This window comes from Lepidochelys kempii, chromosome 3, assembly GCF_965140285.1.
Source record: "Lepidochelys kempii isolate rLepKem1 chromosome 3, rLepKem1.hap1, whole genome shotgun sequence".
Taxonomy (NCBI): Eukaryota; Metazoa; Chordata; order Testudines; family Cheloniidae; genus Lepidochelys; species Lepidochelys kempii.
In genome coordinates this window covers 210,737,509-210,765,500 of record NC_136382.1, presented here as the reverse complement: position 1 = coordinate 210,765,500, position 27,992 = coordinate 210,737,509, and the positions used below count along the sequence as shown (strand labels likewise).

The 27,992-nt window shown below is 43.0% G+C and overlaps 1 protein-coding gene across 3 annotated transcripts; it reads left to right on the top strand.

Moving 5' to 3' along the window:
- The first annotated feature begins 329 nt into the window (after positions 1–329).
- Positions 330–23,433, top strand: APMAP (adipocyte plasma membrane associated protein). 3 transcript variants are annotated; one of them, XM_073339932.2, is made up of 10 exons: positions 395–475; positions 1,955–2,079; positions 7,529–7,645; positions 9,389–9,504; positions 11,461–11,553; positions 16,386–16,502; positions 18,364–18,538; positions 19,049–19,183; positions 21,294–21,486; positions 22,474–23,433. In XM_073339932.2, exons 3-10 carry the CDS (start codon positions 7,554–7,556, stop codon positions 22,681–22,683), a joined length of 1,131 nt encoding a protein of 376 aa, XP_073196033.1. In that variant the 5' UTR covers positions 395–475; positions 1,955–2,079; positions 7,529–7,553; the 3' UTR covers positions 22,684–23,433. The 3 variants fall into 3 exon arrangements, with proteins under 3 accessions (XP_073196031.1, XP_073196033.1, XP_073196032.1); XM_073339931.2 differs by lacking the exon at positions 1,955–2,079 and adding an exon at positions 6,508–6,578 and having other exon boundaries at positions 400–475; XM_073339930.2 differs by lacking the exon at positions 1,955–2,079 and having other exon boundaries at positions 330–475.
- The last annotated feature ends 4,559 nt before the right edge of the window (positions 23,434–27,992 follow it).

Sequence of the window (27,992 nt, the reverse complement as noted above, 5' to 3'; positions counted from 1 at the left end):
CGTGGGGCGGGGCTGAGCGGGGCTCGGGCGCGTGCGCGGCGCTGTGGGGCGGGGCTGAGCGGGGCTCGGGCGCGTGCGCGGCGCCGTGGGGCGGGGCTGAGCGGGGCTCGGGCGCGTGCGCGGCGCTGTGGGGCGGGGCTGAGCGGGGCTCGGGCGCGTGCGCGGCGCTGTGGGGCGGGGCTGAGCGGGGCTCGCGCGCGTGCGGGGCGCTGTGGGGCGGGGCTGAGCGGGGCGCGCGGCGCCGTGGGGCGGGGCTGAGCGGGTCTCGGGCGCGCGCGGCGCTGTGGGGCGGGGCTGAGCGGGGGCGGGACGCTATGGGGCGGGGCTGAGCGGGGGCGGGGCGCGCCTGTGTGGGCCCGGGGTGGGCTGAGGCGCTGGCCAGCATGAATGAGGCTGAGGGCCTGCGGCAGCGCCGCGCTCTGCGGCCCCAGGTCATCACGGAGGACACCCCGGCTCAGGCGGCCAAGGATGGCAGGTGTGGGCCGCTCCCAGCACCCCTGGGTGGGGGTGGATAGAGAGGAGAGGGAGGAAAAGCTGACCTCGCTGGGGAGGAAGGGCTGACCTTGCTGCTGGGTGGGGGGAGAAATGGGGGAGGAAGAGCTGACCCCGCCTGAGGGGCGGGAGGTGAGTAGGAGGGAGGAAGAGCTGGGGGGAGTAGGAGGGGGAGGGAGGAAGAGCTGATCTTGCTGAGGGAAGGGGGGGAATAGGAGGGGGAGGGAGGAAGAGCTGATCTTGCTGAGGGAAGGGGGGGAATAGGAGGGGGAGGGAGGAAGAGCTGACCTTGCTGAGGGAAGGGGGGGGGAGTGGGGCATGGTTTAGTTTTAGTGCACTGGAAATGGGGGTTGGGGCACTCCCTCTGGGAGGGGGGGCAGTAGGGGGAGGGAGGAGGTGCTAATGGCCAGAGCCTGGCTTTGTACCTTGTGGTGGCTTGGGGTACACTGTGGGGTGCTAATGCTTGGGTGTCTGGGGTCTTTACATGAAAAGGGGTGTCTAGACATGGAAGAGAGATCGCTTGGGGGTGTAGGTGGCAATGGCCTGGCGGAGTATTTCAGATCTCTTGTTTCATAGGCCTCTCATGGCACTTCATTCCCCTCATCCCTAGATCTCTTCTGGAGTAAATAGTATTTATGTTGTAACCATTCCCCATTTTGCAACGTCTCTTGTTGGTGTTTTTCTTGGTCAACATCGTACTTCCTTTAGGGACCGGGGAATGTCAGACTTTCACTCTATATTTGGTGCGGATAATCAGAGTCTAAAGGTGGTGGGCTTTTTCCACATTGTATACTTCTAACAGATTTCTCTGGCAGAAGAGGTTTTTAATTGAGCGATACTATTTTGTGCTTTTGAGACTTTTATGTCAAAACCTATTTTTAAAACAACACAAATACACATTAACCAGGCCAGAGTTACTCCTGCATTTCTTTCAGAGTAGCAGCCGTGTTAGTCTGTATCCGCAAAAAGAAAAGGAGTCCTTGTGGCACCTTAGAGACTAACCAATTTATTTGCGCATAAGCTTTCGTGAGCTACAGCTCTCTTCATCGGATGCGTTCAGTGGGCCAAGTTCTGCTTTTGGTTGTACTTGTGTTGTCCTATTGACTGTTTTGCAGCAGTGTAAATTTACAGTTCATACTTAATTTTAGGCCATATAATGCAATAGCTTTAAAATGTTTTTTCAACACAGCTAGATTAAAAGATTCCATTTTAAACTGTCATTTTTTTATTCAGTAAGCTTCATGTAAATCTGCATAACCAGGGAATAAACTACACATTTCTAAAGGTAATAGTTATAACTGATTGATATGATTGTGGCCATTTTTATTTTCTACCCTTTTAATTGTTTTTTGTCTTGGATTTGGCAGTTGGTGATTTGCACAGCCTTGGATTATATTGGTTTTCTGTTTCTTTTGATCCTGATGTCTTGCAAATTATTTTTCCTCTTTCCTTTGTCATCCAGGTTCATCAGAAGAAAGTAGCTACCATTGGTGGCTTTGTTTGTGTATTGCCCTATAGTATACCTGGTTGCCATGCCTCTCTAATTAGGAGCTCTCATCCTTCAGGCTGAGGGTGTACACCTATAAGGTACATATGGCACATCTTAACTCCCTTGACATATCTTCTGTCAGAGAGGTTCAACAAGATTTGCTGCCTCAGCAATCTGCCTCTTGCTGCTTCAACACTTCCTGGCCTAAGAGGATGTGGCTACAAGGACTGGTTGTTTCAACAGTTTTTCCAGGTATTAGGAGGTGCCAGCCAGGCTCAGTTACTTTGACAACTTCTTTTTCCTGCCTTGATGTGTCCTGCACTAGTCCAGTGGCTGGGACCGCTTGTTGCACCAGTCTCCCTCCTTCTGTCTTGACACTGTTCTGAAATGGAAGAAATATTAGGGATGGTTGCTTTGGTAACCTGTCTCGATACTTCCTGCTCCAAGATGATAAGCCAGCTTCAGCAGCCCCCTCTTCCTGGCTTGGTACAAAGGAACCATCTGCCAGGGCTTTCCTTCCTTATTTTAAAAGAAAATGTACTGTTTTCAGTAATGTGATAGGATACATTTACAGAGTGCTCTTGAACTCAAGTGATCTTAATATAAAGAAAAAGAGACACAATGATTTATTTCAACCAACAGTGTCTAACAAAAAAGCAACTGTAGAGAGTTACATGTATTTTTTCCCAATATCTAAGTTGTTGATCTAGCTTGAATAGCTTGGGATGTTTGTGGATATGTACTCTGCCCACCAATTACAAGAGGGGTGTGATTCATTTATGGTGTGTTTTGTATTTTCCTGTTATCTTAGATGGCAAGTGTAAATTAGTTCACCTCCCAAAACAAGCAGGTTTTTTTAAATTAGTAGACAACTGAGAGTTTTGTTGGAAAAAGGAATGAAGCTGCACTGCCTTTAGCAAAATCATTTCCAGGCCCATTCAGCACCTATCCAGCTAGGCTGCACTGGAGGTCAGGACACAGCTGACTCTTGAACCCATTAGTTTCTGCCTGATCTTTTTTGTCCTGCTTCCAGAAGTATCTCTCCGCCTCTTCAGTCAGAAAGAGGGGCCATTACTGTGCTGCTTGCTGGAGACCTTGTCTGTCCTTTAGGATTCTAGAGCTGGATTCCAGATATGTTGGGTTCTTGAGGTCTAATCTTATCTAAGGATTCACATCTTGCTTATCAAAATTAGTAAATTTTAACTCCAGTCATTCACCTTATTGCCCACAGTTTGGAATATAGAGAGTTGTCTGTATTCTGTCTTTTTTTTATTAAAGGGATTTTTAGCAGCTCCTGAATCATAGGAATGTGAGGTTTCAAATCTTTTTCGTACTCTTTCTTTCTTTTGTCAGTTGTTTAGTTGGGGTCAGAAATGTAACCTTTACCTTGGAAAGCAAGATTTTACTGAAGTTTAAGTGGGCTTCAGCAGCTAAGTTTCAGTTTTCTCTCTGATGCACACTTGTTTTTTAAGTAGTTTTCAGCTGTTATAAAGAGGTTTTGGTTGAAGCTCTTAGCTCAGAGTGATTTCTGACAGTTCTGACGATATTGAGCCTATATCTTTTGAGAGGTTTCGGTTATTGGTTAACTAATGTATAGAGATGTAGAGTTGAGGCCAACTTTAATCAGGACCTCTACCTGCCTCTCATTCTCTGCTTCCACCTTTCAATTCCAAGGCTGCTGGTGCAGAGGCCAGGAGTGCCCGGGAAGCTGGTGTTGAAGCTTTTGAGGTGCAAGTTCTAAACACGGTGATTGTTGTAGGGACAGCAGATGCTTGGCCTAGAGGAGATGAAGGAATTGGTTTAAGGCAGCTCCCAGAATGGCTCAGTTTAGGTGGTGGTGATTGGAAATGGGGCTTGCTGCTGTAATGCAGCTGAGGAAGATGGAGGAGCCTGATATGGGGAATGCTACTGTAACTCCCTGAGTTACCCAGAAGTGTGAGAGGGCTGGTGCAGGTGCACAGGAGGGAGAAGTGGAGCAATTGCTACCAATAACACACAGCTCCAGATGAATGGTTTTAAAATGCAAAAGATAACTGGCGGGAGGGGAACACCCATAGGTGGTCCCCTTGGAAAGCATCTGAACTGTGGAAGAGCACTAAAGGGTTGATCTTCATGGCAACAAACAAAGCAGTGACAATGGCATTTTTGGCCTGATCCCTGTCTGCTGCTTTGGGGCAGCCTTGTGCCAAATATCCTGGCCTCAGTCTGGCTCAGCGCTACCACAAGTAGTCTGTTGCCTAGCTGTCGCCTCAGGACAGCTTAGTATGTGCAACGCCTCCTGGAAAGGCCTGCTGTGTGCTGTGCCCATTCTGACTGAGCAGCTACCAAGCAGTGCCTGCCTAGAGTGGCCAGGCTCTACAACAATAGATCCTGTCAGTTGCAGTCAGAACTGGGTTGCCAACAATCATGCCTCTGCAAAAGGAACATGACTAGCTACATGCTCAAATTTGTGGATACTTACACACAAATAGGAACAAATCCAATTCTACTTAGATTTTTCAGATAGGGAACAGCACTAACAATCCCAAAGATTAACTCTAGGGCTGGTGTCAGCACCTTGTGTATGTGCTAACTGCCTAGTGGTCACAGCGATATTTGTACACAGGGCGGCGACACACATTTCTCCCCTATTTGGATGTTGGCTGATCAAGGACAATACCTTGGAAAGGTTCCAAGGATTAATGTATGCCATCACAAGGTACTATTGCTGTTGGTTTAATTGATACTGCAAGGAGATCGGGTATATGCCAATGGCTGTTTTAGAGAGCAGCTGAAAGTCTCAGTGGCTGCCTTTTCAATTCAAGCCACAAACGCCCCAAAAATCCATGCATTTTTCTTCTCTGGAAGCTTACTCTGTGTCTTTGGGCTTGTTACAGTAAAAAAAAATTTATGCAAGAACCATTCCCAAAAGATGACCGTGTTTGCATCGAGGAAGGTTGTGCAGCCCTGGTGTGCCTGCACAGAAAAACAGTATATATTTTCCTTTCTACCTGGGTGTTGCGAATTATACCTGATAGGTCACGCGCAGTTCGAGTCTAGGTTGAGGCACACGAACAAAGTCTACAACTGCAGAGTTTCCAAAGATATTAAGTTTATTACGCTCGAGCGTGGTGCCCCCTGCTAGTCAGAAGGGGACCCCAAATGCAGGTTATACAAAGATTATCTACCTTTTAGCAAAGCATGTTGCCCTCGTGCATCGGAAACCTTAGCCAATAGACAGACCCTTTCCTTATCTACCCCCTGTCCATGCTAGGTACATTCCCCGTGCTAAATTATTACTTCAGCTACACAACATGGTCCTAAAGCAATGCATCAGTAACCTTTCTTACCAGGATGGGAGGCCCACATCACAAGGCCAGGAGGCAGGGAGTTAGGAACAGACAAAGAACAGAAACCGGGAGTCGAGACAGGCTGGAAACAAGGGGGAGTGTTTTCACAGGAATGCAGTATCTAAGGAACACTCCTCCTGGTGCATGATGTGCTTGCTTTTAGACAATGGTGGGCCCCAAACCAAAGTGGAGTCACATATACTAACTTTTCCTTAACATGGGCCATGTAAATGTGTAAAATCTAATCCATTTCAGTACTTGAGGGACCTGTCAGGGTCATGTCAGAGGAACTGTATTCAGTCTTGAATTTTCTCTGTAGACACTTGGGGATAATTCTTGGCTTTTACACCTTTGAACTCCAAGGAAGAGTTCTGGCCAACTTCAGAGAGCAACAGACTGTCACGATCATGATATTTTTCAAGAGTGAGGAACATGGTTCTCATGGTAAATATGGAGAACACAGGCTACTGTCAGCAGATGGGCTGCCTTACTATATCTTCCGGAAGTCTGTTGTACTCCCAGGGCAAAATTCTGCCATCGGGTTTGGGAAGGTATTGTTTGTATTTCTGTTTTGTTTTCTGAGCGTCATGATTAGCTTGCTGTTCACACATTCTCAGTTTTAGGCTTGTTACTTTAGAGTTCAGTGTCTTGTTTCATGTTTTGAAGGATATTGTGTCCTGAATGGGTGAACTGAAGGGTTTATTCATATTCACTCTTTTGACGTTCTGTACCTTGGGGAAACATCCTACACTCCCATGTTCATCTTTATAAAATGGTTGTGTGGTATCCAATGCAAAGTTTGTCATATTGGGTGTCTTCGGAAGGCTCGTGATGCACTGAGCTTGGTTGTTATAGTAATGTTATTGTTACAGTAATGTTATAGGTTATAATTTCATTTATGTAGTTATGAGGTTGAAAATGTATCCTCATAGCTTAAAATAAACACCTCATCAGGGCAGATATGGGACTAGCCTAGCCCAGCCTCACAGAAACAAAAGACGCTGGCCTAGGCAGCAGCAAAAGAATCTGTTAGACTCTCGAGTGAGTCATGCCCCCTTCCTTTGGTCAGTTTGGAACTGCAATGAGGCAATGTTCACCTGACTCTGAAAGGGGGGGTGGGCAAAGTCAAGAGGGAAGAAAGGACATGATAAAAGGGAGAGACATTTGCCATGCTCTCTCTCCCACCTACATCTACAGACACCTCACCAAGTGACTGAAGCACTGATCTAAGGGGAGAGCCTGGCTGAAGAGCAACCAGCCAGCCTGTGGTGAGAAGCATCTAAGTTTGTAAGGGCATTGAAAGTGTTCAGATCAGCTTAGACTGCATTTTGCTTTTATTTTATCTGACCAAATCTAACTTGTTATGCTTTGACTTATAATCACTTAAAATCTATCTTTCATAGTTAATAAATCTATTCTCCATGAAGTAGTGCGTTTGGTTTGAAGTGTGGCAGAGACTCCCCTTGGGATAACCAGCCTGGTACATATCAATTTCTTTGTTAAATTGATGAACTAATATAAGCTTGCAGCGTCCAGCGGGTGTAACTGGACACTGCAAGACGGAAGTTCTTAGGGTTGTGTCTGGGACCAGAGATAGTGGCTAGTGTCATTCGGTTCAAGTAGCTGGGAGCAGCGTACATGCCAGAGGCTGTGCGTGAACAGCCCAGGAGTAGGGGGTTCTCACAGCAGAGCGGGGTAAAGCTGGTTCCCAGAGTCAAAGATTGGAGTGATCTAGCAGATAACCAGTCCAGGTAACACTAGATGGGAACATCACAACCTTATATTATGAGTTTCAAGATAAGTCTCACTAAATTAAGGAAGTGTTTCTTTAAAGTACTTCAATAGCTCTTTTGTTCCAGTTAGTTGAGGTAACTTATTCTTGGCAGCAATATTAGCTACTGGAATTGAAGTTTCCAGACTGGACTCAAAGTTAATTTAGAAGGTAGGTAGTAGTCTATCCATATGTATTTCTGATGTATCATAACTAGAGTATCCATGCATTGTATACATATAATACTGTATTCAAACAGATGACAGACCTGATTTTATGCGGACTACGTGATTTAGCAGGTGGTTGAGCATGAAGAGGGGTGTGTGTGTGTAGTGGGGATGAAAGCAGAAAAGTGGGCTTTTCAAAAACAATTTTGTGATGAGAATTCTTAAAATCTTAAGGTTGTGTTTATGCTCTAATCCTAACTTGTTTGTTTGTGTGTGGCAGTACTTACAGCAGCAAGGTGTTCCGTATGACCTTCATGATTTTGGCTGTGTGCCTAATTATTCCCTTGCTTGGAGCAATAGTTCTTCTGGAATGTCCAATAGATCCTCAACCTCTAAGGTGAGCTGTGTTTTAACTGAATTTTATTGCAAGGTAACTTTTAATACTGGTTCTATGTTGGTGGATAAGATTTAGTCAACTTTCATGAAGTTACTGAGGGCTTATTTACACTTCAAAATTAGGTAGACTACATTTAGGTTGACCTACAGCCACCACAGTAATTCAATCAGCTATTGGTGTCCACACTATCCTCCTTCTGTTGATGGTGTGTGTCCTCACCAGGAGTGCTTGCACCAGCTGAAGTGGGGGCACTGACAGCCATGCGGGGCTCACAGCTGCAGCCGTTCTCCCCCCACCCCGAGCCTGAGGGTGACAGCCCAAGGTGTGAGCCCGGGGTGGGACTCAATTTCACAGAGTTTTTATGGTTTTTGTTTAATATCAAGCAGTAGTGTGCAGAAGTAGGGTTGGGGGTCCCATTGTTATAAGCACTATACAAATACATACAAAGGCCACAGTGTCTGTCCCAAAGTGCTACAGTCCAAGACTGTAGTCCAGCAATCGTATCTGCTGCAGAGAACCCTTATGCCTGCATGAAGTTTTACTGAAGTCAATGGGGAACCACATTGAACACAGACCCCCTGTGGATCAGATTGCAGAATATGAGCCTAAGAATATTACTAATTTGTTTACTAGATTTTTAAAAAAGCACCCTCAAAGCCAAACTAATTATCACTGCTCTGCTAATGCTGTACTTAAATGTATCTAGATTATTTGTAACAGAAATTGGAATTCTCTACCTTCCCAGTTGCTACTAGGCACATCAGTCAGGTTTACAGGCTCCAATCCTTCAAAGCTTATTCATGTAAGTAAATGTAACCTACTGGTCAGTGTGTGGCCCCCTCTATTCCCAATCCACAGATGCTGAGAGTCTGTTATGGTCCCAGTCAGAAAGTATAGCTCTTTAGTTCAGAGACTTTTAGCTGTGGAGATCCTGGTTAAGACCCTGATGTTGGCCAAGATTGCAGCTGTTACATAACTATGCATGTACGTTCAGTGGGGAGACTAGTCATATGTGTAAATAAGCACAGAATCAGGGTTGAAGTGAGGTGTTTGTCACAATTAGTAAGGCTCTTTCAGGAGTATAGAATATAATTCTCTAGGATGATTTGTGTCTCCTCCTGGCATCAAACCTACAATCAGATGTGTGTGGACTCAAGTGTCCATCTGCATGGATCCAGTTGAAGGATTGGGGCCATAATAACATCAACTAGTTAAGTAGCAACATTGAATTGAATTTTATTTCAACTATTTAAGATTACTGAACCACATCTTTGAAATTGACTTGTATTTAAACGACAGGTTTCAGAGTAGCAGCCGTGTTAGTCTGTATCCGCAAAAAGAAAAGGTGGACTTGTGGCACCTTAGAGACTAACCAATTTATTTGAGCATAAGCTTTCGTGAGCTACAGTGAGCTGTAGCTCACGAAAGCTTATGCTCAAATAAATTGGTTAGTCTCTAAGGTGCCACAAGTCCTCCTTTTCTTTTTGTATTTAAATGAACATCAAGACGCTAGTGTTGTAAAACTCTCTTATTTCCTAAGACCTGATGCAAGCTAGAGCTGATATATTGCATCAGAAAAGTCTGCTGATGTCCAGGAAAATGAAAAATACTGTTTCAAAAACGGCGGTCATGTTTGTAGTGTAGTTGGCAAGCTGGAAAAATTGCTCAACTTTTTGCTCAAGTGTATTTGACTTTGTACCTGTTCTGTGATAAAATCATGAGACCTGCATTTTGATTTTACAGCTTCAAAGAACCCCCCCTCCTGACTGGTGCATTAGAGCCAAATATTAAGTTGCGACAAGCAGAGAGGATATTTGAAAACCAACTTGTTGGACCAGAATCTATTGCCAGTATTGGTGGTAAGCACCGGAAAACTTTAGAGATTTAGGGTGGCTTTTCACTGTTGTTTCTTTGCTAAGAGTTTGATTCAGCCACATATCTCTTGGATACCAAATTGTGCAGGCTTCCATGTGTCTACAATTTAGCATTGTTTTGGGTCAGCAACCACCAGCTCAGAACTACATATCTCCATGTAACCTCCTTTCCCAGGAGTAAGTAATTTAGATATCACAAGAAATCCTTACCCTTCTGGAACATGGCCTTTAATGACATCAAGGTCCTAACTGTAGAAACTATTGTTCCGATATTCACTTGGGTAACTTTTTAACTAGGTCGCAGTGGTTATAGAGATTTTTTTAACTATCCACCTGTATGATTATGTAATTGAGTTTCTCAGAGTATTAAGCTTTATTTCAGTAAGATAAAATGTACTGTCAATAAATTGTATTTAATGGTAAATCAGATCCCTAAACATTAAATTTTATTACTGCTGTATACATGCGTTGGAGGTGGTTTTAAATAAATTTGTCCCATTACATGGAAAGCCCCTACTAGCTCCACACTGTGTCCTACTGAGCAGCTTCTTATCAGAAGGGCCAGACTCAAATGGAGTTACGGGCTCTGTGCCCATTTCTTAGGAAAGTGCCTTTGTGACAGGTGGATTTTGCAGTGTGCCCTGAAAGTGGTGAGATTCAGGCCTAGCCATAGAATCAGGTTTTTGGGTGTTTCAATGCTAACAGTAAACAAAGAGCTGGAGCTTCAGTTTTCTCTCTGAGACAGTCTCTCTGCAGTTTCCTTTAAAGGTGGGAATTGATTAGTACAGTATGTTTACCTCATTTCTTGCTGCCATGTTTCCTACTTAACTAGAAAGATCTATTAAAGCCCTAGTTATCTTTAACCTTATGGGGAAAGTGCTCAGTAAATCATTACCAAAGTCTTTCATTCTCTAATTTCTGCTATTACTGCCTGGCTCCACAAACATGTGTTGAAGTGTTTAGTCAAAATATGGATGCTGTCTGCTGCTTCCCAATTAGTCAGCCTTTCAGATTCTATTCTCTAGGTGGTGGTTGCAGGCAAATTACTGGCCTTCAGATGGCCGTAACCTCTGACCTGGCTGGAAGTTTAGAACTTTTCGAGGAAGTAGATGCTGTTCCTTTCTTGAAGATCAAAATAGTTTTTCCTCTGACAGTTCTGGAGTAAACCATTGCACTTCCAAGCAGCTAAATTGGAGGTTTAAAAGCCCAACAGTTTAGCAATTCTTCTAACCCATCATTTATGTACCCTTTTTTTTTTTTTGGTAAAAGAACCGTGGCAAAGTTCAGAGAGGGGCTTGAGCTCATCATGGCATATTAAGAACAAATTTGTCCCATTGCTGTCATGTGACTTAGCATCAAAATGTTGACTGAGCAACATTTTTGGTTTTGGATGATGAAGTGCTGGATTTATTCCTTGAGCTGAAGTAATCTTTTCACAGATCAGGTACAGCCTAAGCAGTATCAGTATAAACATCCCGGCTTGTGTATTTCAGGCCTGAAGAAACCATTTCTAGCATGAGAGGATAATTCAGTTGCTGGCATAAACTAGTAACAAAGGTGACTTATACGGTGGTGTCTGAATCTTTTTTTGGTGATGTGGAAATCTGTTCACTGACATGAGGCCACAGAACCATCACTAATGTCCATGGTCAGATTCAAACCAGCGACCTACTCTGAGACTCAACTCCTCCTTTTTATCTGAATGAATCCAATTTAGCTAGTTGAGTGATTTAGTTGCCTGGACACTCTCCGCTCACTTCAGTTGAAGTACAAGAATAAATGGGGAAGAATTTATCTTTAACTAAATGTGTTTGAAGTGAATACGTTTTGTGTGGGAGGAATGTGGGCTCAATGCTGACATTTGTGCTACATTATTATAAAAAGATTTTGTATATTACAGCAGTTTTGTAGCCAAGCTAATCATACCATTTGTTTATACAGATGTGCTGTTTACTGGCACAGCTGATGGAAAGATTCTAAAAATTGAAGATGGGGAAATAAAAACGTTAGCCAGACTTGGCCAGGGTCCATGCAGTAAGTAAATAATGACCATTACACACTTTTATCATTCAGTTGAAAGACTATGGGATAATTTTGTAATGATTAATAAGTTAGTGTTCAATCTTGCTCTCTTTTGCAGGTGCACATCTTCATATATTTCACAGCATAATGCGTGTGTGCAGTAGCTGGATTTTAGACGACAGTAACATGTCCATGCTTAGTTGACATGTATTCTCAATATTTCCTTGATTACGTATGCTACATTGCACCTATGCAAAGCTGATGAGTTCTCATTGAATGTCATGTACTCCAACATGTTAAACTAATGTTCATGAGAATATTAACAATGTGTGCATGACAGTATGCCTCTCTCATGATCTTTCACGAAGTCAGTGGAAGCTTCATATATTTATGACCTTTGTTAGTGAGTCAGTTCAGAAGCCTGACTTTAGGTTTCTAGGTCTGAAAGTCTTGGCTAACATCCCTTGCACCTGTGGATACTTGCTTACAGCAGTAATGCAGCTGCAGCATAGTGGAAGCACTAGTAAAGTATTGCTGTAGCCCGGCATCAGTAGTATATTTCGCTTCTGGTGTTTGCCTGTAGAGACAGCCAAAGAGAGCACAGCTTTCCTAGGCAAGCTTGGGGCTGTGCTTTCCTGTTTTCACATGCATTGATGGGTTTGGCTGTCAGATTTCATGTCCACATGGTGCTGCTTGCATAGTTACAGTAAGACTTATTTAAGAGCATTCAAATGCTTCTATAATACCTGGTGAGAGAGCCTTGATGATGATGACAAATTAGATTTGCCCTTCTTTAATACAAGACAAGATTGTATGTGGCTCTTACGTAGGGGTGTGGGCTGGGGGAGTACCAGGAGCGTGTATTATCCCTCTTCCCTGCTCATCTGCTCAACTTCATGCAGCCTGTATATAGCCCAGGCAGTACTGCATTCTTTGTGGTTTGGGGAAACGGAAGGATTGCACTGTTCCATCTCTCTGGGGTGTATTTCAGCAAAAGAGGCAGCGAGGAGGTTGGACCATGCTCTTAAACCCTCTGCCCCATTTGGGAGAGTGGGCCAGGCCTCTTGAAGGTATTAGTGACCATGATCACCTGTATACCTGTGATTTTCTGGGGGAGATGCCTCACTGTGCTCTCTTGGGGCATTGGAGCTCCTCCCCTTACTCTGGAATATACCAAAATGGCATGATCTAGCTCTCAACTTGTAGAAACTTGAGAAGAGAGAAAATGTCTTGGACCTATAGGCAAAAGGTTAAGTTCTTCTATCATTCAAGGCAGACAAGTGGGAGTTCCATACAGCTTAATTTGTGGCTATTTCAGAAGCTATGTGAAAGACACAGGTCCTGCTCAGCGTTTTTTACCATTAAAGATTACATGGGTTAATTCTTTTATAAAGACTGTGTAAAAACAAATAACAACTTGCCCTGGCTCCCTTGGCCAAAATTTCTTCTCTACTCTGTTATGAAGGCTGTGCTTTGCTGGTTATCCACCTGCTTGCTGTCATCCTCCCCAAATGTGTTTGCATCTCAGTAATGCTGCATACAGTTTGTGAAGAATTTAGATAGTCTGCAGGATTAAAGGAGCTTTATAATGTTAACTATTTCAGAGTTTTATAGATGTGATTTTTTTAATTTTATTTTTGTAATCTCTGAAGAGTTTGAGATTTGGAGACATTAAAATATTTAGGTATAGCTAAGATATCTTGTCTCCATCAGTTAAACAAGCTTTCATCTTTTATTTTCCCTTCTGGGTGGATAAGACACATTGTTTGAAGGAGGAATGTGGAAAGATTTGCATAAATTAAAATTGCTATATATTAAGTTTTTGTAATTGGGTTAGTTGCATGTTACCTAAAGGTACTGTAGTGCCTACTTTAAAGGGCTTAATTTGTAAGCAGGGCTCTGAGAGTCTAAGTTAAACGCCCAATCTTAAAGCAGCATGCATATGTATTTTCAGACTAGCTTTGATTGAGCTAGCTTGCTAAAAAATAGCAGGGGTACAGGCTGGAATCCCAGGCGGGATTGTATTTGGGCAGCTGGCCTGTTCTGCTGTGGTTACATTGTTACTTTTAGTGAGCTAGCTCCATCAAAGACGGATTTGCTTGATGTCTATATGTGCTATCCTGACTGCAGTGTCGATATACCCCTACAAAAGACAGGTGGGAATTCTCCGCAATACCTGGGCGCAATGTGGTGAAGGATGACAATACAGCCCTTTTGCTGCATACCCTTGCTTTTCTTTGTTTTAGCCTTTCTACATCACTTCGTCATGCATCAGGCCAGATTCTCAGCTGGTGTAAATGGCACCACTCCATTGCTGTCAATGGAGCTATGTCGATATACATCAATAGAGCTGTCAGCTTATACCACCTAAGGATCTGGCCCAATACGTAATTTCCTTTTTAATAAAACTGAGGGCTAAAAACACACCCCAAACACACCCCAAAGAATAGTCAGGCAGCTGTTTTCCAGCCTATGCGAGGAAGTTTGGGGGATGTTTTGAAGTGCATTTAAACTCTCCCAAAACTCAATACCCACTGGTAATCCTAATGGAATCTCTGCGTAGACCCTGGACTACTACTGTTGCTCTGCTGTCTAGTTGCCGTATCTGTGGAGTTTTAGCAAACAGAGTGTTGTTTGAAGGTGACTGAGTAAATACCGGTTATTACTAACATGGTGCTAGTACCACACTTGTGTGTGTTGTTTGTCGGCTCGTATAGTAGTCGAGGTAGTAGAATTTACAATGGCAAATGCAGTGATTTCAACTGTATATGCCTATGAAATCACTATGGTCAATGGCTAAGCCATGTATATACATTAAAGGCAGTAGTGCTAAATATCTGCTTTGAAAACACAGATCTTTACTGCCTGTTCTAAGGGAGAATTTCTGGTAGCTGTCAGAAGTATTGAGGTTAGGGCTGGTTGGGGGGAAAGTCTTTTGTATTTTGTTTCAGAGTAACAGCCCTGTTAGTCTGTATTCGCAAAAAGAAAAGGAGGACTAGTGGCACCTTAGAGACTAACCAATTTATTTGAGCATGAGCTTTCGTGAGCTACAGCTCACTTAATCGGATGCATACTGTGGAAACTGCAGAAGACATTATATACAAAGAGACCATGAAACAATACCTCCTCCCACCCCACTGTCCTGCTGGTAATAGCTTATCTAAAGTGATCATCAAGTTGGGCCATTTCCAGCACAAATCCAGGTTTTCTCACCCTCCGCGCCCCCACCCCACAAACTCACTCTCCTGCTGGTAATAGCCCATCCAAAGTGACCACTCTCTTTAAAATGTGTATGATAATCAAGGTGGGCCATTTCCAGCACAAATCCAGGTTTTCTCACCTCCCCACCCCCCTCCAAAAACCACACACACAAACTCACTCTCCTGCTGGTAATAGCTTATCCAAAGTGACCACTCTCCCTACAATGTGCATGATAATCAAGGTGGGCCATTTCCAGCATAAATCCAAGTTTAACCAGAACGTCGGGGGGGTGGGTAGAAAAAAACAAGGGGAAATAGGCTACCTTGCATAATGACTTAGCCACTCCCAGTCTCTATTTAAGCCTAAATTAATAGTATCCAATTTGCAAATGAATTCCAATTTAGCAGTTTCTCGCTGGAGTCTGGATTTGAAGTTTTTTTGTTGTAAGATAGCGACCTTCATGTCTGTGATTGCGTGACCAGAGAGGTTGAAGTGTTCTCCGACTGGTTTATGAATGTTATAATTCTTGACATCTGATTTGTGTCCATTTATTCTTTTACATAGAGACTGTCCAGTTTGGCCAATGTACATGGCAGAGGGGCATTGCTGGCACATGATGGCATATATCACATTGGTGGATGTGCAGGTGAACGAGCCTCTGATAGTGTGGCTGATGTTATTAGGCCCTGTGATGGTGTCCCCTGAATAGATATGTGGGCACAGTTGGCAGCGGGCTTTGTTGCAAGGATAGGTTCCTGGGTTAGTGGTTCTGTTGTGTGGTAAGTGGTTGTTGGTGAGTATTTGCTTCAGGTTGGGGGGCTGTCTGTAGGCAAGGACTGGCCTGTCTCCCAAGATTTGTGAGAGTGTTGTCATCCTTCAGGATAGGTTGTAGATCCTTAATAATGCGTTGGAGGGGTTTTAGTTGGGGGCTGAAGGTGACGGCTGGTGGCGTTCTGTTATTTTCTTTGTTAGGCCTGTCCTGTAGTAGGTGACTTCTGGGAACTCTTCTGGCTCTATCAATCTGTTTCTTCACTTCCGCAGGTGGGTATTGTAGTTGTAAGAATGCTTGATAGAGATCTTGTAGGTGTTTGTCTCTGTCTGCGGGGTTGGAGCAAATGCGGTTGTATCGCAGAGCTTGGCTGTAGACGATGGATCGTGTGGTGTGGTCAGGGTGAAAGCTGGAGGCATGTAGGTAGGAATAGTATTTTGTTGTTTTCAGCAGAAATTTTTGACTTTTTATCAGAAAACCAGAATACTTTTGGTTTGGGGTTTTCTGACCAAAAAAAAGTCAAACTTTTTTGATGAGGACAGCCACTTTCTGGTCAATATTTGTTTAATCAAAATTTCAAACTTCTGTCAAAAGAAAAAATTTGGAAAATATTCAACCACCCCTAACTAGGGTAGGTATGTTTTTTGCTAGGCCAGTCAGTAGAGGGCAGTGTTAATGCTAACCGAGCAGCTCTGATTCATTGATCATTAAAATTCATTTCCTGTTGGAAAAATGAAAGCATGATATATTTATAAGTGTGCTGGTGGGGGGACTGGCAATATAGTCTTGTTATTTTTGGGCTTTCTTGTCGGCTTCAATACCTTTATATACAAACTGTTGTGCCTATAAAACAGCTGTAAAATTATCTCACAAGGAACCAGGGAAGATGAGCTCACCTGCGGGAGACCCCTTGGCATCAGAGCTGGGCCAAATAATACCCTGTTTGTGGCAGATGCCTATTACGGAATATATGAAATTGATCCTGTCACAGGTATGTTTTTTTCCCCTCCCTGGCTTTGGGCACTGAGTTATGAGTTAGGCAGCTTGGGTTCTGTTCCTGGCTCTGCTTGACTTTTGTGGCTTTGGCCCAATCACTTTGCACTGCGTGCCTCTGTGTTTCCGTCACCATAAAGAGGGCTACCGACGCTTACCTTTTGGAAAGCACTTAACTTCTACCCAGTGCTTTTTATCCATAGATCTAGGTGCTTGATTTATCTAAACAAAAGCATATTTAGCTGAGGTACTTCTGTACCTCCCCATTACCTGAGCATTTCACAATCCTTAATGCATTTATCCTTGCATCTCCCTTACCCCCAACATGAGATAGGGAAGTGCTATTATTCACATTTTACAGATGGGGGCCTGAAGCAGAGAGGTTAAGTAACTTGCCCAAGGTCACAGTGGGAGTCTGTGGCAGAGCAGGGTCTTGAACCTAGGTCTCCCAAGTCCCAGGCTAGTGCCCTAAGTATTAAACAGTCCTGCTCCCCTATAGAGCCAACTGCAGGATGGTACAGTGGTCTGCTTGCATGGCTCCAATTGCAGGATCAGGGCCTGAGTTTATACTTTAAATGAAAATACATTTTAAACGCTTTTACAGTGTATGGCTCTCTACAATATGAAGCTTCTCTTGTGTAAAAGTTTTGCAGTGATACTAGTTTTATGCTGTATTTCAGTCAATATTGCACCCCGCAAAAAAAACACCACAAAACAAAAACAAAAAACCTCCTCCTCCTCCCCTTGGGGATACAAAACTGTTACTAAGTTTTTGTTCTGGGCTGAAATTCTGCACAGGGTGCCTCAGCCTAAGTACAGTTATTCCACTCTGAATAAACTGTCTGGTCTCTAAATAGCACAAGTACTAAAATAAACTCCCTTATGTACCCTATCCAAAACCTGAAACCTTTTTTTAAAGTAAGAGCTGTGAATGTTATACAGCAAAAGCTTCCAAAACCCAATATGTGATCTGCAGTAACACATCTCTACATTTTTGGTGGAGAGGGGGAGGGAATTTCTGGAAGAAACAGATTTCAGTCTTCCTTCAGTTGAGACTTTTTGTAAGTTGATTGACATATATGAAATACACCTCTATCCTGATATAGCGCAACCCAATAGAACACGAATTTGGATAGAACACGGTAAAGCAGCCCTCCAGCGGGGCGGGGCTGCGTGCTCCAGTGGGTCAAAGCAAGTTCGATATAAGGCGGTTTCACCTATAACGCAGTAAGATTTTTTGGCTCCCCGAGGACAGCATTACATCGGGGTAGAGGTGTATGTAGATTTCTTGCAAAATAAGAGCATATTTTAGGTGCATCAGCAGTGATATCAAAGTTAAGGTTGTGTTTTCAGCTTTTTAGTCAAGGTAAGATTTATATTCCCTTTGTTACACTCCACCAGAAATGTTGATCACAGCCAAATTTATCCTATTCATTTTGGAAATTTACAAGTAAATGTATTGAGTAGATTAGGGGTTCAATGGATTTGAAAACCTACTCCTTTGTGAAACTTGGTCAGTGGTATCTGATCCCTTTAATGTAAAAATGGCTTCGTTTTAAATATATTTAGAGCGAAACAAAATCTCATGCATAAGCTAATTTTTAAAAAGGCAAACACAATCATTAACACTTTTCATCATTACCATTTCTATGCACGCCGTGGACGTGGATTGATAAAGTGTCAGATGCTGATACCTTAAAATTTTACACACTCAAAATGATGTATAACATTGACAGCTGCTCTTCTAAGGATAGAAAAGATATTGGGCCAATTTAACACCTACCCGAATGTGTTAGGATTTAGAGTATTGGAATGGCAGCATAAAAGATGGGCAGATCTATTTATTTTTTTGTAATCAGGTGACGTGAAAATGCTATTATCAACCAGTGAACCAGTTGATGGTCACAAAATGTCCTTTGTGAATGACCTCACATTGACTCGGGATGGGAGGAAAATCTTCTTCACAGATTCCAGCAGTAAATGGCATAGGAGGGATTATTCATTCTTGGTTATGGAAGGCACAGATGATGGAAGGCAAGTATCTATGTACAGCATTCCATTTACCCTACAGCAGATCAAACCAATCAGAATAGCCAGGACAACTCTTTAAAAACCCTTTGAGTCTTTATAGACCATGTAAATAACACTGCTCTGAAAAAGGCAAGGGGAGAATGTGTGGAAGAAGCTGGCATGTGCAGAAATGAAACAGATGTAAGAGATTTCCTCCTCTTTCAGAAAGCCTATTTGTGTAAATCTTCTCTAGTGGAATGTGCCTTTTAAAATTAAAGGAATTAACATTTTTTACCCAAATTCTCTCATGGAAAATTGTCTAGCAACCTTAAAAAGCTGGTGTATTTCTGCCCCACTCTCCAGGTCATAAATAAATAAACATATATATGCCCTACATGCTCTGCTTCTCATATTCTTTGCATATAAAACCTGAAGGAATAAGAGGAAGGGAAATGCCTGGCAAAGCAAAATGCAGTTGAGCAAACTGTCTTATCCCACTTCACTTTAAGTACACATGTAATGTTCTGTCTTTAGCCTGCTTGAATATGACACTGTAACAAAAGAAGTGAAAGTCTTAATGGTGGGACTGAGGTTTCCGAATGGAGTCCAGCTCTCTCCTGCTGAAGATTTTGTGTTGGTAGCAGAAACGACCTTAGCTAGAATAAGGAGGTGAGTGAGATTACTTTGGGGATACATTACTTTATCAAATTACTTTATATTTAAATTGATTTCTGTTCTATTTTATATAGGTTTTTATACCATCCTCATCACTATCTGAGCCCTTTTCAGTAGTGCATTAAGCAATGTGACTACATGGCATAAAAGAAAATCTTGGGCCAAATACTTCCCTGATTTACAACTCATGCAATCCTATTGATTTCAAGTAGGGATCCACAGGGTGTAATCAAGGCAGATTTTAGTCTTGTGCATGGATCTATCTGGGTATTTGATTCCCATCGCTGTGGCATAAGGGTGCCTCTCAGTCATTAAGGGAGTAGACCGAATCCCTACCCTGACCTCAAAGTGCACAAACACTGCATTAGTATCCATATTCACCCCAGTTTAGCTGTATTTGTAACTCAAAGCATAATAACTCAACGCAAATGTTAGCCGTAGCCCTTCTCCCTGTGTCTGGCTGTCATTAGGGTTTCCATCCAGAGCCTCTTCTGTTCTTGGTCCTTGCTTCTCTTTAGGCAGCCACTCCCACTTAGCTTTTAATCCAGCTGGAGTTAACAAGCTTCGTGTGGTACAATAGCCCTGCCTACATTAGAGACATTTTTGAAAAATTTCCTGCAATTTTTAACCCTGGTGCAGCTTTCTCTGGTCCAAGTCCACTGGGGTTCTGGAGGGAAGTCAGTGGAAATGGGTCAACAGCTGCTGACACTGTTTACGCACCATATCAATTAATTTGGCCGGCTCAGAGCAAATCTAATCAGTGTGGTGCTTAAAACAGTGCCTGTAGCTGGTGGTCCATTTCCATTAAGGCTGTTAATACTGGTGGGATAAACAGTAAGGGTGGGGACCTTTAAAATCTCCCTAGTGTGGATAGGGTAGGGACTGGTAGGATTTCAGTAGCTCTCTGCAGAGTCTGAATATCTGTTAACAGTGTGATTCAGCAGAACATCTCTGCCACTCTGCAAAATGGACACACAACAATATCATTGTGTGTCTTTGCCCTCCAGTCAGCAGGGACTGGTCTCTTGTTTTGGGTGATTTTTTTTTTCAGCATTAAGAAGAAAAGATTAATATTCTTGCCTTCTGGTCACAATAAAGTGTGAGCTAAAGTCAAAACTATTGTGAGGCTGGTGGAAAAAGGGATTGCAGGGTTCAAAAAGTGTGCTTGGTAGAGGTTTTTCAGGCTTCAGAATATTTAACCTGACTTCCAGTTAGCCACTGAGCATCTCTGCTTTACTTACACAAGCAGCTGAAATTCAAATAGGCATTATTTCTGATCTATCTTTATTTCTTTAGAAATTATAATTTAGTTGACCCCAGTTGGGGAGGCAAGGCTCATATAAGTTAAGGGGGACTGTAAAACATGAGTCAATTAATTCTTCACTCTACTTGGTGCTCTCACCACATCTTTTCCTCTACCATAGTTCATAGGGTAGATGTGACAGACTGTAGCACCATATCTTTATATTGTTTTTTATGGGTAAACTGAGTTGAATTGCTCAATCCCACAATTTATATAAATTATGTGGGGAAAATTCTGTTTCTATACCAGAGATCAGCAATAACTCCATAGAAGGCAATGGAGTTACTCTGGTTTTATGTTAGCCATCAGAATATGTCCCACTAACTCTTACAATGTCAGTGATATTGCAGGTGTGCTATAGTGAGAATCTGAAATCTTGGTATTTCAGCTAAATCATTGCATATTTGGCTTCCCAAACCAGACTCATAATACTTTTATGGCTTTACTTTGATCTCAGTCTACACCATACAGGTTAGCTAACATCTTTCAGAGAGACTAAATCTTCCTCTCTGCAGTTTTCAGTAACAAGGCGAAAAACTCCTGTTCTACCCAGTTTTTTCCTTCACTGGAGACATCTGGCTTACAATCTCTTCCTTTCATCAGCTGGATCCTTGTGCATGGTGGCACAAGCTGTAGTCCTTGCTAGACGCATATCAGACAGAAGAATGTTCATACTGTACTTCACTCTGCTAGCAGTAAGAAAAAGCTGTGTTTAGTAGAAAATGCATTGAACTTAAGTTTATTGTATGAACTTTGTTTAGGTTAAGAGGATGTCCTGATTATCCTGTTGTGATTTTACAGATACTATGTCTCTGGATTAATGAAAGGTGGAGCAGATATATTTGTAGAAAACATGCCCGGCTTTCCAGATAATATCCGGTTAAGCAGCTCTGGGGGATATTGGGTAGCCATGTCAGCTGTTCGACCCAATCCTGGATTTTCTATGGTGGATTTCATATCTGAAAAACCATGGATTAAAAGAATAATATTTAAGGTAAATGTATTTAAGATAAGGGGAAAACCAGTTTACTACTTTATTGAAAGTGAAGAAAATACTTTGTTTTAGCTCTTTTTCATGGGAAGATATCATGGTACTCTGATTAAAGCTGCAGTTAAGCCACATGATACTAGTTGGAGGCATCATCTGCATATTTTATAGTTAGCAAACTTAAGGCTTGCTATTACCAATAGTGAGTACGCTATTATAAAATGGAAAGGCAGTCTTTCCAATCAGCGGTCTCTCTTACCTGTACATGTATTTTCTTTCGTATTATCAAATTCTCAGCCTCACTGGTGCATCAACATAAGGTGTTGGCATTTGATTGCCTTTTATTAAAACCCAATTAAAAGGAAGAACAAAACATTTTGTCAATGTGACTTTTTGAATTCTTTATCCCCAGACATTTTAACAGATTTAAAAAAAAAAAGTTTTAGCCCAAAATTTCTCTCTCTCAAAAAAAAATCAATCTTGACTAACAATAGGCATTTAAGATGGAAATGCCAGCTCAGTTAAGCTCTCTGTTGCCATGCTGCATTACAACTTTCTTTTTTTACTTTCTGGGTGTGGTAAAAGAATATTAACAGAGGAAGACAGGCTTGGGGACCAAGTCACAAATAAGCAGCACTGTTGAGAGCTATACAAAATCTGTTTGATTTTTGGCCACTGGCATCAACCACATCGTGAAACTGTGTGAGAACACTCCTGCCTTGTGCATCAGTGTCATGCTGAGTAAATCCCAGAGCTCCACATATGAGTGAATTTTCTATCAGTCATGCTTTTAAAGTCGACTTTTCAGTGCTCTTAAAATGTTAAATCTATGCAGTTAACTTTCAGCTGAAATCTGAAGACTTATTTTGTTCACTAATTATTGCCAAGGTTTGGCATGATCCTCGATTGCTTTTAAATATATGATTAGTTTATGTAATTCATGGTTAAATAACTGTATGTGACAACTTACTCTTGCTGTTTTTCTTTCTTTAGTTGCTAAGTCAAGAAACTGTGATGAAGTTTGTGCCCAAGTATAGCCTTGTCATAGAACTTGGCGAAACTGGATCCTACAAAAGAAGCTTTCATGATCCCAATGGAATGGTGGTAACTTACATTAGTGAGGCACATGAACACAATGGATATCTTTACCTGGGCTCCTTCCGGTCTCCGTTTATTTGCAAACTTAACCTTGAGCATGTTTAACTGTCCATACAAAATGAAATGCCGTTGTTATCCTGAAATATTGTAGAATTGTAAAAAGAACACTTGTGGCAATGTTTGACCAAGGAAGAGAGATGGAAATGCATCCATTATGTGCAGCAGGGAAATTTTATGGTACTGTGTTGCTAGAGGAAAATGTGTATGGTTTGCTGTATTTGTCCCCTTTCTTGGTTTAACTACTTCATGTCTTTAAAATGGCATGCATAAAATTAATGTCTGTAAGGAGTAAAGAGACAAGTAAATACAACCAAACGCTTTCATTAAGCATAACCTGTTGCACTCATTACAATCTACTGAGCTGCTTCTCTTTGTTTTGAGCTGTCTTAATCTGTCAACTTTAATAGGTGTTGAGTTCAAAAATATTACACTGGAAATAGGTAAATGGTTTTATTGAAGAGAGGATGTCTTGCATGTGTTTATGTCCTATTTAGATCCTACTCTGTAGGCATGGTTTAAAAAAAATTGTGCATGTTCACATGTCATACTATACGTCAGTGGTAGATGCAGTACTCGCCAGAACATGCCTAGAAATCTAGTCACATCAGTTAGATTTCTTCAATTCAATCTATAGAATGAGAATATGAAACTCTACTTGGCTGTTAAGTGACATAAAATATTTTACCTGTGATGATTTGTCCCTGAATGCTCTTTCTTATAGTATTGTAGTTACTTGACAATGACTGGTCACTTGATACACTATTAAACAGAAGATTGGTTCAACTAGGTTTTAAATAGTGTATTTAAATTATTGTTCATTTCTTAGCTCTGCTGCACTTCCCAAACAGAGGATGAAATAGTGTATTTACTTGATTGTTATACTGACAGGTACAAAATTACAGGCATATATTGCAAATTATTTCATTGTGCTTGCCTTTCACTCTGGTTTGACAGGGCTGAGTTAACAAAAAATAAGTATCTTTTAGCTCACGCCAATAAGATGCACATGGGGCAGTTGGATTGCAACATTTTGGTGCGCTTTGGAATTTACACCACATGGGCCACATGATGGAACAGTGTAGACAAGCCCAGAGTTTTTGTTTAAAGTCAAATTTTCAGTCCATCCTACAGATTCACATGTATGTTCTGATTAGCTTGAACACTAGTATTCCAGATCATGGCTCAGGGTACAGGTTGTTGCAAATTCGTGAGGTCGTTTACTCAAGGGTTTCCTGAGACGTATCTCCCCAGAGAAAGACCTGTTTCTTGAAACTCCAAAATTCTCAACAATTGCTTGTGCAGATGGGGGATTGGTGGTGGAAGGGAGGATCCATGTGAAATGTGGATCACAGGGGTATCCCTGCAGGGTGGTTGTGTCTGGCACCAAGATCAAAGCCTAAAATCAAAAAACGAAAGTTTCCGTTTGGCTTTATAGAGCAAAACACTGGATTGTTGTGTGGGCTGAGCTTGACTCCTAGCCGCTCAAGCATGCGGTGCGGACCCAGAGTATGTCTACGTCTAGAGCTGGAGGTGCAACTCCCAGCTCAAGCAGACATACCTGTGCTAGCTCTGGTCAAGCTAGCATGCTAACAATAGAGAAGCAGTGGGAGGGGCTAGCCACTCCAAGGACAGACCCATTGAAAACCATGGATATGTAGTTGGGGTGGCAAGCGGCTCACATTGCCATTACTTTTACCCATACTAGCGCTGATCAAGCTAGCATGCTGTGTCTCCTTCAGCTCAGAGTCACACCTCCAGCTCAAAGAGTAGGTCATATCCTGATTGGTACCAGGGGAATGGGTCTAGGAGCTGTGCTCTGTAGTTATAAGCTCTGACTCTTTACTTTGTTCTCTCCAGGCCTCCTGATATGTTCAGAAGGGGCAGGGACGGGACAGAATTGATATCTGCATAAATCTCCCTAGAGTTCTTGGTTCCAATGGAAGTGATTTGCATTTCCTGGCAACATCTTTGTTCTCTCTGAGCTGTGTATGAAACACAGTAGTTTCAAAGTTAACACTTACCCCATCTTCTCTGCTGTCTTTTGGGCAAGGGATTGGAATGTAGAGAAGTGTAGAGGGGAAGGAGAGATTAAATATAGCAGGACTAGAAACAGAATTGCCATGTCAGATCAGACTTGTGGAGGTGGTGTGTCTGGGCTCCATCCCAGAGAAATGGCTATTCATGCGATGGAGCTAATGGACTACGGTGATCCTTCTCTATACTGAGAGAAACAGGGTAGGTGAAGTAATATCTTGTATTGGACCAACTTCTGTTGACAGAGGGGACAAGCTTTTGAACTACACAGAGTTCTTCAGATATAGATATCAAGCCTTTCTGCTTTAGCTTGGCAAGGGAAACTAAAATCATGAGTGCATAATCTTGCACAATTTACTTAGATTGTGTAAAAACTGCCTGTCCAGGTTCTGAGAGCAGGAATAATGCAGATTAATTTTTTAAAGACTGCTCAAACACATCAAAATTTGATGTGTAAAGTATGGCACACATTATGGTATGGTATTAATGTAATAAGCAATGCATCAGATGACCGCAGTCTATCTCAGCAAATATTCTGTTTTTTATTGAGCGGAGATCAGGGCCCCATTGGATACATACACCTAATAATGGGCAGTCCTTGCCATGAAGATCCTACAATTAATATAGACCAGATGGACAAAGGAAGGGTTATTAGCCCCATGTGAAGATTGGCCAAGGTCAGGCAGGGAGTCTGACAGCTAGGAATAGAACTCGGATCTCCTGAGTCACTGTCCATGGCCTGAACAATAAGGCCTCTTTCCTCTCTTTATGTAATGTCACTTCTCCTGCTACTGTTGACCACCCCTGAAAGGCAGACACCTACAGCAGAACCCTGCAGTCATGTTTTTTAGGAAATGAAGTAGAGAATAACTTATTTCTGTTACCAGCTATGGAGGCCATGTTTAAAGTTCTACTAACCAAAGGAGATACTCTAAGCCCTGGTCTACACTAGGAGTTGAGGTCGAATTTAGCAGCGTTAAATCGATTTAATCCTGCATCCGTCCAAACGATGAAGCCATTTTTCCGACTTAAAGGGCTCTTAACATCGATTTCCTTACTCCACCCCCGACAAGGGGATTAGCGCTGAAATCAGCCTTGCCGGGTTGAATTTGGGGTACTGTGGACGCAATTAGATGGTATTGGCCTCCGGGAGCTATCCCAGAGTGCTCCATTGTGACCACTCTGGACAGCACTCTCAACTCAGATGCACTGGCCAGGTAGACAGGAAAAGGCCTGCAAACTTTTGAATTTCAGTTTCCTGTTTGGCCAGCGTGGCAAGCTGCAGGTGAGTGCAGAGCTCATCAGCAGAGGTGACCACGATGGAGTCCCAGAATCGCAAAAGAGCTCCAGCATGGACCAAACAGGAGGTACAGGATCTGATTGCTGTATGGGGTGAGGAATCCGTGCTATCAGAACTATGTTCCAGTTTTCGAAATACCAAAACATTTGTCAATCTCCCAGGGCATGAAGGACAGAAGCCATAACAGGGACCCGAAGCAGTGCCGCATGAAACTTAAGGAGCTGAGGTAAGCCTATTAGAAAACCAGAGAGGCAAACGGCTGCTCCGGGTCAGAGCCCCAAACATGCTGCTTCTATGATGAGCTGCATGCCATTTTAGGGGGTTCAGCCACCACTACCCCAGCCGTGTTGTTTGACTTCTCCAATGGAGATGGAGGCAACACGGAAGCAGGTTTTGGGGACGAGGAAGATAGCTCATAGCAAGCAAGCGGGGAAACCGGTTTTCCTGAAAGCCAGGAACTGTTTCTCACCCTGGACCTGGAGCCAGTACCTCCCGAACCCACCCAAGGCTGCGTCCTGGACTCACCAGGTGGAGAAGGGACCTCTGGTGAGTTTACCTTTTAAAATACTATACATGGTTTAAAAGCAAGCATGTTTAATGATTAATTTGCCCTGGCATTTGTGGCTCTCCTGGATGTACTCCCAAAGCCTTTGCAAAAGGTTTCTGGGGAGGGCAGCCTTATTCCGTCCACCATGGTAGGACACTTTACCACACCAGGCCAGTAGCACGTACTCGGGAATCATTGTAGAACAAAGCATTGCAGTGTATGTTTGCTGGCATTCAAACAACATCCGTTGTTTATCTCTTTGCGTTATCCTCAGGAGAGTGATATCATTCATGGTCACTTGGTTGAAATAGGGTGCTTTTCTTAAGGGGACATTCAGAGGTGCCCGTTCCTGCTGGGCTGTTTGCCTGTGGCTGAACAGAAACGTTCCCCGCTGTTAGCCACTGGGAGGGCTGAGGGGCTAGCCACGTGGTGCGGGGAGGCAAAATGCGACCTTGGAACGAAAGCACATGTGCTATGTATGTAATGTTAACAGCAAGGTTTACCGTGAAAGAGTGTAGCCATTGTTCTAGAAAATGTGTGTTTTTAAATACCACTGTCCCTTTTTTTTTCTCCACCAGCTGCATGTGTTTCAAGCATCACAGGATCTTCTCCTTCACAGAAGCTAGTGAAGATCGGAGGGTGAAAAAAATGCACTCGTGATGAAATGTTATCTGAGATCATGCTGTCCTCCCACACTGACAGAGCACAGACGAATGTGTGGAGGCAGACAATCTCAGAGTGCAGGAAAGCACAAAATGACTGGGAGGAGAGGTGGTGGGCTGAGGAGAGTAAGTGGCGGGCTGAGGAGAGGGCTGAAGCTGAAAGATGGCGGCAGCGTGATGAGAGGAGGCAGGATTCAATGCTGAGGCTGCTGGAGGATCAAACTAATACGCTCCAGCGTATGGTTGAGCTGCAGGAAAGGCAACTGGAGCACAGACTGTTGCTACAGCCCCTGTGTAACCAACCGCCCTCCTCCCCAGGTTCCATAGCCTCCTCACCCAGACGCCCAAGAAGGCAGTGGGGGGGCCTCCTGTCACACAGCCACTCCACCCCAGAGGATTGCCCAAGCAACAGAAGGCTGGCATTCAATAAGTTTTAAAGTTTTAAACTTTTAAAGTGCTGTGTGGCCTTGTCCTTCCCTCCTCCACCACCCCTCCCAGTACTTCTCTCCTCCACCGCCCCTCCTGGGCTACCTTGGCAGTTATCCCCTTATTTGTATGATGAAATAATAAAGAATGCATGAATGTGAAGCAACAGTGACTTTATTGCCTCTGCAAGCGGTGATCGAAGGGAGGAGGGGAGAGTGCTTAGCTTACAGGGAAGTAGAGTGAACCAAGGGGTGGGGGGTTTCATCAAGGAGAAACAAACAGAACTTTCACACCGTAGCCTGGCCAGTCATGAAACTGGTTTTCAAAGCTTCTCTGATGCGCACCGCACCCTCCTGTGCTCTTCTAACTGCCCTGGTGTCTGGCT